At 42.1% G+C, this 15,935-nt stretch overlaps 1 protein-coding gene across 5 annotated transcripts in view; it reads left to right on the top strand.

Moving 5' to 3' along the window:
- Positions 1-15,935, top strand: part of MEIS1 (Meis homeobox 1) — a 129,960-nt gene that overhangs the window by 58,331 nt on the left and 55,694 nt on the right. For all 5 annotated transcript variants that reach the window (XM_045828058.1, XM_045828057.1, XM_045828061.1 and 2 more), the window contains one exon: positions 13,453-13,598. In XM_045828058.1, coding sequence (XP_045684014.1) covers positions 13,453-13,598 — 146 coding nt within the window. The remainder of the gene's footprint in view (positions 1-13,452; positions 13,599-15,935) is intronic.

Below are 15,935 nucleotides of genomic sequence, written 5' to 3'. Positions count from 1 at the left end.
GTGTGAGGATTCATTGATTGAAAATAAAGGCCAAACACAGTTTCAGGTATGTAATAAATGCTCAATAAATTTTGTTTGTACTATTACTGTTATTCTTACTATTTAGAGAAGAGATGGACTGTAATTGAAAACTAGCCCTGTCTTTGTATACTGCCTCTCACTTTTCCTAGACCTTAAAGGTCCTTTCTTAAATGGGAGAACTTTTTCCCATATCAGTAAAACAAAAACTAAAACCTTCTATAACAGCTGCCACAGAACTACTATTTAGAGCTCAGAGGACAAGTTATTATGAATGAACCTGCTTTGTGTGGGAAACGGGAATTGCACAACTTGTTTCCGGTGCATCCAGCAGGAGGTCGCCAACTCTCTACGCGGCAGGACAGTGTGGGCAGCGCAGGCCACCACTCTTACTCCGAAGCACAGATACGCAGTCCAAAGTCACTCCAGAGCTCTTTGCGAAAAAGAGAGAACAGAAAAAGTTTAAGAAGTATGTAATGCCAGGAGAGTGGGTGCGTGTCTTTGGGAGATGTGCAGCTCCTAGGAGTGAGAACGGATCCGGGAGATGAGGAAAGATGATGAGAGTGGCAGTGATTGTTTCCCTGCTTTGGGTGAGGGGTTCAGGGTAAAGGTCCCCTTGCTCACAGAAACTACTCAAGAGCAGAAGAACCACAAGAACTAAACTTCACTGAGCTAAGCCTCAAGTTCCAGGTGACGTGTTAAAATAAATGTGTTATGCGTCTTATTTTATTTAATCTGCCCAGTAACTCTAAGGTGTAAATACTCTTACTATGTTCACCCCCACCCCCAACCCAGAGGGGAGAAACAGAGGCTTGGAGAGGTTAAGTAACTGGCCCAGGGTCACACAGGTATTACGTGGTGAAGATGGGATTTACATGAAGCTAGATAACCTGACTCCAGAGGCTAAACTGTTCTCTTGTAATACTTCCAACGTGGGAGGCACGAAGTGAGGTACTGTGCATGCTGTGGAGATAAAGGGGGAGAGAGGGCTTGCACTAATAGAAGGAAGAGTCACCAGCGAAAGACATCCCAGCTTGTTCCGATACTCTGGTCAGTCCTTGAGACATCGGTGAAGTTGCATTCTCAAAACGAGGACCCGATCAGCCTTTTCCCCACCTGCGTTCAGTGGGCACAGGTACAGTCTTCACTGTGCAGGGTGAAGGGAGACTGGCCCATCTTCTACTTTCACTAGGCGTTCACCTGCACCTGACACTTTCTAGCTTAATTTGCTAGGAATAAGGGAAGGTCCTCCAGTACCTTGTCATAGGGTGCACATCGTGGTCCCGGGTGCTGCCGTGCAGCATGCCCAGTCCCATGGGAGCACATGAGAAATGCAGAATCTCAGGCTCCTCCTTTACCAAATTCAAAACTGCCTTTTAACAAGGTCCTGGCTCGTCACATGCATGCTAAAGGTGGAGCAGCACCGCTCTAGGAAGCTAGTTTACTTTTATTGTGCCCACTAAAGTGAAGCCACCACCTTGTTCGGTGTGCTTATTTTGAATGGCAAGCACCTTCCTCTAAAGGACTAGGTGACTGGTATGTGTGCATGACAAATCCACAAAGACCTGGAGTGCGGAGGATCAGAGGAGTGAAGTGAGGTGTCATAAGAGACACATGCAGTAGTCCACAAAAACCTTTTCTCTAAGAAGCTGTTGGATTTGTGGATGGCTTTACAACAATAGGATATTATATTTTTTATCTCAACATTTTTTCTTGTCCATTGTCCTTCAAAATATAATATCTTTTCTTTCTCCCCAAAGACTTGCTAATCTACATTTCACAACCTGGTTCCATTTTACTTTGCATGCAAAGAAATCGGTCTCTACAGAATACCTTCCCTTTTTCACCCTTGACCCATGGCCCTTCTGTCACTCCAGCTCCTTCCTACCTCGGGATTCTTTTCTCACCTGTGTCCCCTCTCTCACATACCTTGCTCCCCCATCAGCTGTCCTGTCCCCCTTCCTGCACACACGTGACTCCCTCCTGCATCCTCACTGATGGAGAGCAGACTAGAAGGGCGTCAGTAGGGGCTGAAGAGGGAGCACACATGAGCACCTGGAGAGAAGATCCCCAGGAGGGTGGGTGAGTCCGGATGGACGGGTGCCTTCTATTTAACCAACTCGCTCCTGGTGAAGGCTCTGATCCCTCCAACTGTATGGACCAGTGAACTGAGGGCAGACATGTGAAGAGTTTCGGCAGAGAGTACTTGCATTATCCCAGTTTTTCTGGTGTCATTCAAGAATGATGTGATCCAGATGAGCAGAATCGTACTTTTTTTCAATACAAAAAAATGTAGGGGTGTTTTTCATGAAAATGTGTCTGGATTACACATACACTCTTTTATATCTGATTATAATGAACTTTTTAAAATGATAATTTGAAGTCAGGAGGCATTGAGGTCAGGGCACTGTTGTAGATGTGTTCTTGCTTTCACAGCCTCGTTGGCGTGGATTTGACTGTTAGGACTGACCGGGCTGCCATGCTAAAGGGCACTTGTGTGCTACACTTATTAGGTTCTTGTTTTTTTTGTCTCTTTATCAGCTTGTATTTTCATAAAGATCTCAGCCTACAAGCTATCGGGCAGGAAGCCAGAGGAGCAGACTTTCGAAACCTACATCTAAAGTAAACATAACAATTTTCTGATTAAGGGGCTTATGATCCTCTGTCCCTGGGAAATCTGGGGGCTCTGCCTCACATACTCTGTGACTCTCACCCAGTGGTTCTCAAACTTGGCTGTGCATTTTCATCATCTTGGGCTTTAAAAATTGTTGATGCTGGGATCTCACCCTCCAAAATACTACTTTAATTGGCCTTGGGTACAGTGCAGGCATCAGGGTTTGTAAAAGCTACCATGTGCTTCCTCCCTGCATAAAGTTGAGAACCACTACTTCTAGGCTGCATGCCTGTAACTGTTTTAGTGTGTTCCGTATAACTGAGTTTTTTGAAGAAGTGACCTCTTTGATAAGTAAGTGTTATTTTGTCTGTGTAAAAGTACATCCACACATATGTGTATCCTATATATACACACAGAATATATAGTTTAAAAATAAATAATATGACAAACTTTTGAAGATATCACAGAAATAAATGGTGTATGAGTGTGAGTGAGTTTGTGTGTATGTGCCTGCCTGTCTATAATACCCTGTATGTGGCTTTTTTTTTTAACTGGCTAAAACATTTAGTTTCATGATTATATAAAACTCTGTGATACTCATTATATATGATTTATATATTTTGGAAATAATATTTCAAGTAATGCATTACTAAAATAACACTTAAAAATAGGTGATGTACTAGTACCTAAAATGCTTTCTGATATGTTGATTCAAAACAAAAGTTTATGACTTTTGCACTGTTTTACTTTCACAAGTACAAGCGTATTTTCTTACCTTTTTATCTGAGAGAAAGGTAATTCTCTAAGATAGAGAATTGGGGGGATTTCCATTTTGTTTTACTGTCAGTATAAATACATAGATTTCAGTCCTATCTTTCCGGCACTCACATCCTGAAGTTTCTAAGACTTCATTAAGAAGTTATGCTGTTTTTGCAGGGATTTTCCATGGTGTTTAGTTGTAAAAAAATGCTGAATGGATGAAAAATGAGTAAAATATGTGTTTTTTTTTTCTTTCCTATTCATCATCGCTGTTTGTCCTCTGTGTGTAGGCAACTAATTTGCTGTTGTTTCCCTGAGGGGAATTCAAGTCAAAAAGTCGTATTGAATTACTAGAAAAAAGGTATTCCTATCTCAAAAGAACAAAGTACAATGAATCAGGAAAAAAGTACTTGGAGAATTTATCTGATTTCTTAGTGTATGTGTTGTATCTGTCCACGGTACTCTACTTGTATGAACTCTTACATAAAATAAATCTAAACCGAACAGTAAACATGAACACTCACTCTGAGGAATAATTCTTACTTTCCATGAATTTAGAAAGTTGAGTTTTAATCTCATCACCTACACTTTCAAATTTTGACAGAATTTTTTTGTATTCTCTAAAAGTCCAGTAAATATTTTTATTCTGGGTCTCAGTTAAGTTGGGTTCTTTCCCTAAACTTCACTCAGTTATATTTTACACAATATGTGTGTTGACAGTGGAGAATCATGAAGTGGTAGAAGCTTAATAGAATGTGTTATTTATAGTAAAGAAGTTATTTCAAATTTATTTCAACAGGTTGGCATTCTCTGGGTTATAAACACCCAAACTAAATGAATGACCCACATAGGCACACAGACGTTCAACCCAGATCTCGCACGCCTGTGCTCACTGCCGCACACCCGCGGGGCCCACTTACTGTCACTGTGATTTCTGTGAAGGAGTCTTGGGGTGTTTAGAGATACGTGGCTCCCCAAACGTGGGCAGGGATAAAGAGAGGTGACGTGGGACGGGCATGCTGGATGTAACGCAGAGTTTGGAAACTAACATCGGGATCTTCTGAAAGCTTGGCCTCTGTTGTTTTGAAAATAAATCTTTCCAGACACAAGCTGTATTTTTAAACATACCTTTACTTATGACCTCTACCTGAAATTCTGCCATGTAAATATTCCTTTGCCTTAACAAAATCTTCTTTTAAAAATGTCAGCACTTCTGGGATGGTGAGGGGGCATCAGTTACTCATGCCTAGTCTGAATCAATGCTTTCAGATTTCTTTCTACCTCAAGTCTGACTCACACCAACGAGATGGGAAGGCTGGGCATTTTGATTGTTGGGAGATGATGAGCAGGAATTTGGAGCAGGAAAGGAACAGGTCTGGGGGAGGGGCCACAGACGGAGACCAAGTGCCTCTAGGAGGCAGTGGGACACTCAGAAACCCCAGGAGATGCAGGCTATGCAGGGGAAGAGATACAGAAAAGGAAGTACGAAAGGCACTGACATATATTTTAATGTTTTCCTAAGCCGACTCTACTCATCAAAATATGCAAAGAAACATATCTTCCTCCTTATTCTGATACTTTCTGACTTCCTGCTCCCTGGGCTCAAATTTCAGTTGGAACTTGATTCATTTAATGAATTACTTTGGCTTTGATGAGCAAGCCTTGGGATCTGATGCCATCCATAGCTTGGTTCTATGTGAAAATATGTGCTAATGTCCAAAAAACATACTTACAAATTAGGAATGTATTAGGAATGTAATCTGTGCCTAAATTTGGTCCACCCCATTGCTTTTCCATTGCCCCTCATTCTCTGAACTGAGTTGGGAACTGGGAGATTTGTTGGTTTGAACTGGAAAGAGACACTGGGCAATTGGGCTTTATTTGGTAAAGTTGATGTTCTATTAGCGAATCCAATGGAGAAGACACTGATGACACCACAGAAGCACCTTCATAGATCATGCTTCTCAGAACCCAAGCTATAAACACCCAGACCGTGACCCTGGCCCGGAAGGCCCTGTACAGTCTTATTCTGTCTTCTCTCCAGCTTCATCTTGCCGTGCTCTCCCAGGTTCCAGTTCTCTGGTTGAGTCATGTGTCCTGCGGACACACAAAGCCTTTGTCCCTGCTGTTCCTATCACCTGCCAAGCTCCCTCTGCCCCCTGGCCTGTCAGGATGCCCACTGTACCTAGTCGACTTCTCTTCTACCCTTTAGATTTCTGCTGCAGATCACTTCTGTCTAAGTCAATTTCCTTTGTTTCACACTCTCATAGATTTTTATTTCTTTTTGATTGAGTGCAATTGTACATTCATTACTGGGATTATTTTGTTTAACATCTGTGCCCTCTAACTGGAAAGCTCCATAGAAACAGGGACTTTTTCCGATTTGTTCACTGTTTACATCCCTAATGGTTGGTATAATGTTTGGAATATAGTAGGAATTCAATACATTTTTGGTAAATGAATGAATGAACGAACGATAAGGGTGACTGCTTATGCAAAAGATGGTTACATGTATCATCTTTTGGGGCTCACCTTTAAATGCTACATTTTACTCTTTAGAAAAGGGAGGCAGTGTGTTCACAGAGAGAGCTACTTTCTCCAGCCTCTGATTCTTTGTTTCTTCCCTTAGGTTCCTGTGATGTCAGGGGTGCACTAAAGGGCACAATCAGGCTGTGAGCTCACTCCACAGTGGTTAACTATTAACAACTATTTGTCACCAGTTAACAAACCTAAATTCAAATAGAAAGGAAAAGCCTCATGGTAAATCTCTGTGGAGCCAAACATAGGAAACACATCTAGACATTTTTTTTTCATTAAGGGCCAATATTATGTTTGTTTAATGCTATCTTATTCTTAATCTCCCTCACTCTCCTTGTCCACCTTTCCAAGCAGCGCCGTTAGTGTGTGTACCTGCTTGTGGCACGCGCATTGACTGTGCCCAGCTGGAGCTCAGCACTGCCAGAGCACGTGCCGATATCTAACTCCTTGTCTTGGTTTCTGGAGGAACCACCTCAAAATTTTCAGGAAAGCCAAGGGTGGTACAATAAACTCTATGAGAATATGCTTTACTTAAAAAAATCAACTGAGAATCACTTCAAATTAAGAAAAAGGAAGCCTTAAACACCTAAGGATGAGAAGAGATACAAAAGGGAGACTGAGTTAACAGAACCCTAATTACAGTTAAACTTAGAAGTTAGCCATTGGATTTAGACGATTCCATATTTGTATATTGGCTGCAGATTTGGAGCTGTGTGAAGTCTGCTGTGTTTCCCTTGAACATATGGAATAAAACTTGGGGATTGTGTTGTTTTCATTGATCTTGCAAAATCCTTCCTAATGTCTCCTAGGATCCTATGGCATGTCAACCACAGCATCAGATACTAAAGTCCTCAGGTAACCTGTTGCTGAAAAAATGCTGAGGCAGGTGTAGAGGGATGCTTTGGAAAGGACTGATACATGACTTGGCAAAACCAAGGAAAGGCCAGTGTTCTGCAGTTTTGTATCTAGCCCCACATCTGTAAAGTGTGAACCTGGAGTCTGAGCTCAGGGTCAGATCGTCTGCTTAGAGACCGTTGTTTTCTCCTTTAGGTAGAACTGAGAGACATGTAAAGCAGGGGTTGGTGGTGCGGGGGGGGGGGGGGTGCGTTGTATAGTTGATTCCTTGGGAAAAGTGCAGAAAGAAATAACTTTTGCTTTATCTTTTAAAGTTAAGCTCAGGGAAAATGAACAAAAAGCAAGAAATTTTAGTTAAGGAAATAGTCTGAAGTCACAATTTCAGGAAGTAGGGTGTATTTCTGAAAGGCTATGGCATGCAATATAAAGAACACCAATGCTTGAACTCTTAGTTTATCTTTTGGCAAAGCTGAGCTTAATTAAAGATTTCTGAGGAAACTTCCCAGTTTTGGAGAAATGTATTTTGTTTGTTTCCTTGTAGTTTATTGAATTACATTGGTAAATATTTTCAAGAGTTTAATTTAGGTGAATGTAGCAAAAAAATTTATCAGCTGGAAATTTAAATTATGGTTTTCTCCATGCAGTGGAAAATAAATGCCTTTACTCATTTACTTAGTAAGAAATTGACAAGTGTGCACCCTGTGCACTGGTGTAACCCTAGGGTTAGAGAACCTCCGAGAGGAGCATGGCCTGGCCTCTGCTTTCACGTGTCCTCTAATCGGGTTGAGGGGACGCATACAGAGATCAGCAGCCTGGTGTAGTAAGATAGGTGGTGATGGAGGCGTGTTGGGAGAAGAATCACTCGGGGCTGGGGAGAAAGGTTACTAAACAGCTAGAGTCCAGCCAATGCTGCTTCTCCTGGGAGATGGCACTTGAGCTGAACCGAAAAGGTCACCAAAGAGTTTCCCAGAAAGGACGCTGTGGGGAAAAGGACCAACACAGGGCAATGTGAAGAGGCATGAGAAAGTGGTCTGTGCAGTGAGGCCCTGAGAACGTTAAGTAGGCTCAGGACCGGGCCTGGCCGTGAGCCTGACACAGGTGGACTCAGAAGAAGACAGGCAGAAACACACCAGGAGAGGACTCATGAGAGGCCTTCCATGCTGGGCTCAAAAGTGTGATCTTTATCCTGAAGGCAAGGGCAGCTACAGAAGAATTTTAAGTGCCAGGGTTATGTGATCAGATACACATTTTAAAAGAAGATCATTATCATTCTGGCAGCTATTATGCTTTCTAAATGAGGACAAAACACCTCCTTAAAATCTCACAAGTTTTCTTGCTGGTTCCTAAGAAAGGGCTGGCTATCATTCTTACCCTTTGTCCTCTTCACATGACACAGAGACGTCATCCCACCTGACTTCTGGCTAAGTAGACACAGCCAGGATCTGAAGAACGGGGTTGGGGATAGTTTTTACACTTTCCCTCACAACCTGGCACTCCCAGAATGCTCCACTGCAAAGGAATCCTGGCCTCCCTCTCCTGCTGGGATGTTTGCACCCCTAGCCACTGGAAAGGCAGGACTGTCCTACACACAGCTTAGGAAGTAATACATCATGTTCTCTCGTGTAGATGTAGTATGTGAGGAAACAGATAAGAAAAAAGGAAACCCTCAATTTTGGGTAAAAATTTAGCCACCTTACAACATGAGCTATTCAGTCACAAGAGCACTTTTGAATGTACCATTTAGACAACTTTCAAAACACAGAAGAATTTGGTCAGGATTGAAAAATATGATTATAAATGACCTTGATTGTTCAGTCTAGGCACATTTTTTGGACGAGCACTGTATCTTTCTAAACACTTGAAGAAGAGAAAAGTAAAGGTTGAGGAATGGACGTGGCCTGACATGACAGGGTCTCAATACAAAATTGCATTTTAATGAAACATTCCTGGAGCTGGGGTGGCTTTCAGTTGACTTCTAGCAAAATGAGGGGGTCCCCAACCTTGCACCTTCATTTGCCCCGGCAGTTGCAAATTCATATCCATCATTAGAAGTTTTGCCTCTGTGACATGAGGGGCCCTCCGACAGACCCCACCTTTTAGTTATACCTGCTGGCCCACTGACGGGGCAAGTCCCCGTCCGTCGTGATGTCAGTCTCAGGCACTTTCCTGGGCTTTGTTTTTGCCTCCCTCGGAGGAGGTGTTTGGGAATGGCAGCCTGTGAGGAGGCAGAGAAAAATGGGAGCAGGGCTTTGACCTGCCAGAGAGGAGCCCCTGCTGACACGGTCAGTGTGACCCATTGAATGGCCTGAATACGATAAATGCTGCTTTATCCTGCCTTGAAAGGCTCGAGATAGCACAGTCTAAATGCCTGGGCATGCTTAAATAGGCGACTCGGGATGTTTGAGTTGAGCGTGTTTGAAATCTGAGCTCTCGGACAGCCTGGGAGCTGCCACAGGTCACCTGCCTTGCTCCGTAGGGACAGGCCCAGGTCTCACAAGAAATTGTCCGTAGACGAATTGTAGTACAAATTCCTTTCTTTGTTGCTTGGCCTCTTTCACTAGACCATGGCCTATAAAATTTTGTAAAAACAATTCTTAAATATTATTTGAAAGGGCAAATGGCCCACGCTGAAAGGCTTGACAGTTTGACATATAGTGCATGGTTTTGATAGCTCAGAAACTGAAAAGTGTGGCCAAGATTCTCCCTCTGCTTGTTAGAAGCCTGATGTTTTTGAAAACAGTGTCTTGTGGCTGCACAGAGTTCCTCTGTTCCTAGCAACCTGACAGGCAATGCGTCTGCTTCAGTGATCTCCAGTCCTTTCAGACTCATTTGGGAGAGAGCCGAAAAACAGCCAGCACCTTTGAATCCAGCTTCCAAAAAGCACAGAACCAGGTATTGCCAGTTAAGGAGCCATTCGGAGAATCACATCAAAGCAGATCTCTTTAGAGCCTTCTGAGAACAGCCAGGGCCAGGGCCTCGAGAGAGAGAGGAGCCCCAAGTTTCACTTCAGTGAGGGGAGGAAAGGGATTTGAGTGGCCTGGTCTCATCAGAGCCTGGAAGTCTCAGGAAGTGGGTTTCTGCATTAGAATGTTGCATATGAGCAGCCAGTCTGTGCTCAGCCCCCGCTGCCTCTGCATAGCCAAAGGCCATTTTCAGGAGACTCTGGCCCCTCTGTCACTGGCCAGCTAGTTAATTGCCACATGGACTTCATGACACATGGGCAGATAATATGACATTTTCGGTTTCTGTCACTAGCAAACGCCACTTCGTTGCCTGCACTAGTTGCTAAGAAGCTGTCAGAAACCATTAGCAATTGGCTAAAGTCACCCTATGGCATTTCCTCATAGCATCAGCAAAACGAGCATAAATCACCCACTGGAGCCTACTGCTATCCTAATGAGGCTGTAAGCTTGTTTATGGACTAGCATCATTTTTATGATTATTTCCACCTTTTCAGTTTGCCTTCGTTTGGCGGCAGGAGAAGTCAGCTCCAGGAATGAAGTCACTGCTGACATTTTACAAATGTGGTTCAGAGCTGCTGCCTGCTGCCGTGTGGTCGGCCGGCGGTTCTCCAAGTTTGTTTAGTGATCTTAAACATAAAAAAGGGAAATAAATCCTCCGGAGACCGCAGAGAGGTGACTGTATCCAATTGCAGAGTGAATGGATATGCTAAAGGTACAATTGACCATTTAGACAGTCCGCTGAGGTGGAGACATGACGAGATCAATTTTCAATTTTAGAAAGTGGAAGAGGTTAAACAATTTATTAAAATCTATGGAAGTGTTTGCTTTTGGAATAGTCTATTTTATTATGATCTTCTCCTTCCCCATCTTCTCCATTTCCCTAACTTGTGTCGGGAAGGAGCAGGGTTTATTGTTTTAGGCTTTTCTGAACATGCACCAGTATTTACACTGGATTGAAAGCATTTGCTTCCAATGAAAATCTTGTCTTAGATTACAACCCAGCAGTGTAATTTCCCTCCCAGATGGGAGTAAAGTAGCTGTATTTGCCTAAAAACAGTAGGAAGAACAAACTGTGCATTAAGCCAAGGCTGTTTTTGGCTGGAGCTAATGATGTAATAGAAACCTTTTATTCGGGAGAGGTCACTGCCAGGGACTGAAGGGGGTGATCTGGCTCCTGCTTGAAAGGTTTCTCCATTGTATCTACATAAGTCTTCACTTAAAAAATTCTGTTCCTAATGCTTCTGCTTTCATACAGCAGAAATAAACAGGAAAGGTTCTGGTGAGTGTTACACATGGAATGCAGAAAGCCTTCCTCTCCTAATGGAGTATATAATTCAGGTGCCCTCAAGGCACGCTTTCAGGAATTCTTTTGCCCGAGGTAATGGGAAGCTAAGGTTGCTTTAAGGCCTTGATTATCTATTGATGCACAAAGCTGAAAAAAAAAGTCATCTCTGCTGGATTATGGTAGATATTTCCATAAATTATCAATGAATTCTCTTCTAGGCAGGCACTAAGCATTGCCTGCTAAATTAATCTGAAGGGGTTTTGAGATGGATAGAAAGGCTATTTTTTTTAAAGGTGGAGAACAATCATGGTGGTGAAAAACTATGTGCTTACGTTAGAAGCTTTTCATTTTTAATCAATGATCAAGTAATATGTTTCTTTTCCTTGCTTACCTTTTGCATATTGCAAGTGGATTAGCCCATTGAAATTTTAAAAGCTGTTGAGTTGTTTTCTTTGCTCATGTTTCTTTAATGAATTGTTATGTTATATGGTGAATTGCTTCTCTGAATAAAAAGCCTCTTTAAATACTGGACTTTCAAAGAATTTGTTAGGCAAATCCAAGGGGACATCTTATGAAACACTTGGTTATGCAAATGAAGAGTTGGGTGGGATGGAAGCAGATTGATTTAGGGTGGGAGGGTCTGGTCCAGCACAGACTTACCAGCTCCATCCCAGGCTGCGTTGTGACCTTGGGCAAGTCAACTAATAGGAACACCAGCACTTTCCTCATTCACACACTGAGAGCTTTGGAACCATGGGTCTTTATGATATTTTCTGCTGAGAATGTAGCCATGATTCTGTGGTAACTTTAATAAACATATATGGATTTTGAGTACAATATAAAATTATACATTTTTAAATTAATAAAGAGTAAACTCTGAAAAGTTCTACACTTTGTGTGTGTTGCCTGTGCTGCAATCACAGCAGAAATGTTGAAGTTAGTCTATTTTTCAACAACAAAATTTTAAACTTGAACTCAGTACAAGTCAAGGCAATTTGGGGACAATTTTCTTTTTTGGGAGAGGTGCTGAGCATCTCCTGAGGGAGCTGTTAAAAACAACTGATTCATGGTAACATAACTGCTATGGATTAGCCTGAAATTCAACTAGAGGATTCTTTTTGTATATAGAATATGTAGGCTAACAGCGAAGGCGGTAACTCATGAGGTGATATACAGTCCCCGGGAAGTGCATCTTCCAGCACACCTGGTGCTGTGGGTCGTGCAGGCTGCTCTCCAGTGACTCACACCACCACACAGATGTGCTCTCAGGACACGGGTTACCTCATTGCTAAGCCCTGCTGCTAAGTTCCTCTTTCTGGGTCCAGATCAACAGGCCCCTTTCTAAAACCCAGTAGCTCCCACCAAGAGCTGGGGCTCCTGGTAGAGAAGCATGTCAATAGACGCTAAGCTACTTTTTAGTGCAGTGGGTTTAGTTCACTATCGTTTTTCCTTTGATTTTTGCACCAAAACCCAAAGTATTTACTTTTCGTTGTACCTTATGGCTTATTTTGAACAGTGTGATTATATGGGCTGAATTTTTTTTTTTATTAGACATGGCAATGTAAAAGAAATAATACATTTTTGAAGTTTATTGTATCACAAAGCCAAAATATTTTCTAAAAGAAATAGCTTAAATGTTCTAACAATAGTCACTGGAAAAATAGGATCCAACACACAGGCATGTGTAAACAGGTGACTTCCCAGTAAGAATAATTTAAATGTGTAAGAAATTTTAGAAACTGCCTGGATTATTAGGGTAATACAATTCCAATTGACTTAATTAAACATCACTTCATTTGATTTAAATAGTGATTGTTTTTTAATTAAAAACAATTTTGTAAGATTTCCCCTTACTAAACTTGATGTTCTCTTTCCATGACAAGATAAATTATATTCTATTTGAAGCATTCCTATGTCAAAACTGCTTATGTGATGGATTACCTACATTTCCTTGGCCTAATTCAGTCTTAAGATATATTGCTTGTGGAAATAGTTAACATCTTAAATGCATCTTCTCACAAGTTGACATCAGCGACTCCATGTGGGATTTGAAGACCCAGGCGGGGACCACAACTCTGACCATGGCGGCCGCCATTTTTAACTTCCCAAAGGAGTTACACTTAGTGTGTCTCAGATGTACGTGTCTGAATAACTACCACAGCAGCAGAGCTACGAGAGAGGCTGGATATTCCCCTCCACTCCCTTTGACCTTTTACACTGTTCTCTGGCAGAAGTCCCTTAGACCTGACCACTTTTGAGCCTAGGTCTTGTTCTTTCTCTGTCTTGAAAAAAAAAAAGTACCAAATAAACTATTAATCATTTATATTGCTCTTTTGGTTTTGTTTATATCCAAAGGCATTCTATTTGAATAAAGCATGTCAAGGTAGCATCAGTCAAAATTTGATTCACTATGTTTGCAGGTGATGGCTTGGACAACAGTGTAGCTTCCCCCAGCACAGGTGACGATGATGATCCAGATAAGGACAAAAAGCGTCACAAAAAGCGTGGCATCTTTCCCAAAGTAGCCACAAATATCATGAGGGCGTGGCTGTTCCAGCATCTAACAGTAAGTGGATTCTAAATGACATATGTAAACTAAATATGGACAGTTTTGATAGAAAAAATGGGGGAAAAGTGATCCCTCTGGACCTGGAATATTTCATAAAAGTGTTCCCGCAGTTTTTACAAAAGTGTCAGCACTTATTTCCTAGATGCGTACCCCCAATGAGGACTTTGATTTGAAGTTCGCTATTGCTATGTTGTTAACTTTCCTAAGTTCTAAGGTTTAGGTGTTCATGTGCACTTGTGGTTTTAAGTATGCATGTTAATGATGCTGCTTTTCTCAGTGTGCCTCTTAAGTACTTACAACCAGCTTTCACTAAGAAGCAAGTAAGACCAACCCCAGAGAGAAGGACTTAATTTCTTCTAATGCTTTCATGGACCCTTATAACGAATGGTCCGCAAAAATTCAATCTTGTTGCAATGGCAGGGTGCTCACATAATTTGCTTTTAAGTGGTTTGAATGCACTGGCTGCCATTCCAAAATGTTCATGTGAGTCAGAGCTGCACAGCGAAAGTTGCCCCTGCATTTAGAACTGTAAAGGAAAACAGCAATATAGAGTCAGCTCTTCCTGTGTAGTCCCTTGTGACTTTTCAAGCAGAGTAACAGTTTATATTGTCTGTGTGAGTATTGCTGTTTTCACTGCAGGAACTCTCCTGGAGATGTGAGAAACTGGAGATGTGGGGCTTTCTGCCACCGAGGGATTTGTTTGGTTTGGTTATTGTTCTGAATGAATTTCATGTTCAAAATATTTATACTCATAATACTGTGGTGGATATTTTTGTAAGTGCACACTGATTTAATGACATCCAAGGAAGAAGATAAAAATGGAAATTTATGAGTAAAATAATATTTAAAAACTCAGCAAAATTATTGACCAGGGGACTTTCACTCTGGGAGACAAGGGGTGAATTTAGACAGGTGGTAGAGTAGCCTAGCCTGAAATGAATGAATAGGAAGAATCTTACCTTTTAAAAAAATGTCAGGAGGAAACCTTTTATGTTACTATTTTTACCACAGTTTATTTTTCTTAAGTATCAAAGTTAACTCTGATACCTGCCACAATTGTGGCAAATGTGTCTTGACCTGTTGACCCTTATACCCTTGCCTACTTTCAAAGCCTTGGTCCTCAGTGACGTGTTCTGATGCAGGGAGACAAGCAGGGGCTGTTGAAGCCCATGGTGGTTCTGCAACTCTGGACAGAGGCTGTGTCTCCAATGACGCTCGAGGCTATAAATTACTCCAGAGTTTCCAGCATCCATGAGTAAAATCAAAACTGAGAGCAGCAGGAGAAACTAAGAAAATGGTCTCCACCCGTCATTTCTTCCCATGATGATTCCAAACAGTTACTAGATGATGCTGACCATTTTGGAGTCAGCTTTAGGGGTTGGTTAATGTTGGGAGTTCATTGAAGATTTAGATTGTTTAGCTGATTTTAACATCCTAGTAGGCTTACCTAAGACCTGACTGCGGTGCCAGTGTTGATCTGACACTGGCTGCCATGCAGAGACGGTTTGAGGTCTGCCTTGCACACCTGTGCTCCCGAACTGCTGAATGGGAGAGGGAGGGCAAGGGGCTGGGGCTTTTGAAATCAGCGGGAGAGAAGAAGTGATAGTTGGTCAATGGCGCTGATGCAGCCGGGCTGGTATTTCATCACCAGCGCTAAGCAGCCAACCTGATCTGGAGGATGAGTGCAGGGAGGGGACAAAGTCAGGTCGACCCTGAAGTCACCACCAAAATGTTTGTATTTCCTGTACTAACAGCAACAACAACAACAACAAAATGAATAGATCTAGTCAGCCTACATCTCACTCTGCAAGGGAGCTTTGGCTTTATTTGCAGCTGAGTTGCCCCTGAAAAAAATATAATCAAATATTGGTTCAGGTAGAACCAGGAGAGAGAGAAGCAAGTTCTTTTATGCATCCATCAGGGTTTCTGGTTTCCTAGGTTATATCCTTGTGAAGAAGCTTGCAGAAAGCAATAGTACCTTCTTTAAAAAGCAAAACAAAACAAAAATCTTTTTGACAGCCAGCATGATTTTACCTACAGTGCAATGTTTTTAGTGGTCTATGTTATTGGGGTGATTGTAATAGGAATTATCTGTGAGTTGCCTGATTTCCATCAGCTTTGGGGTCTGTGCTGGCTTCCCTCACGGCCCTGGAAGGGGGACCCATTTGCCTACGTCTATGAGTGTTCATAGATGTCGCCTCACCGATTGTTGGATAGTTCCATGCCCTCCAGTCCCCTTCCACTGCCATCTGCTCACATGAAAATATTGATAATGATAATGGTCTCTAAAAAGAAAAGGCTCTCATAATGTCATGTAAAAAACAAAGTTAGGAG

This window comes from Phyllostomus hastatus, unplaced genomic scaffold (genome assembly GCF_019186645.2).
Source record: "Phyllostomus hastatus isolate PE091 unplaced genomic scaffold, TTU_PhHast_1.1 phas_scaffold_78, whole genome shotgun sequence".
NCBI lineage: Eukaryota > Metazoa > Chordata > Mammalia > Chiroptera > Phyllostomidae > Phyllostomus > Phyllostomus hastatus.
This window is presented reverse-complemented; position numbering and strand designations above follow the sequence as displayed.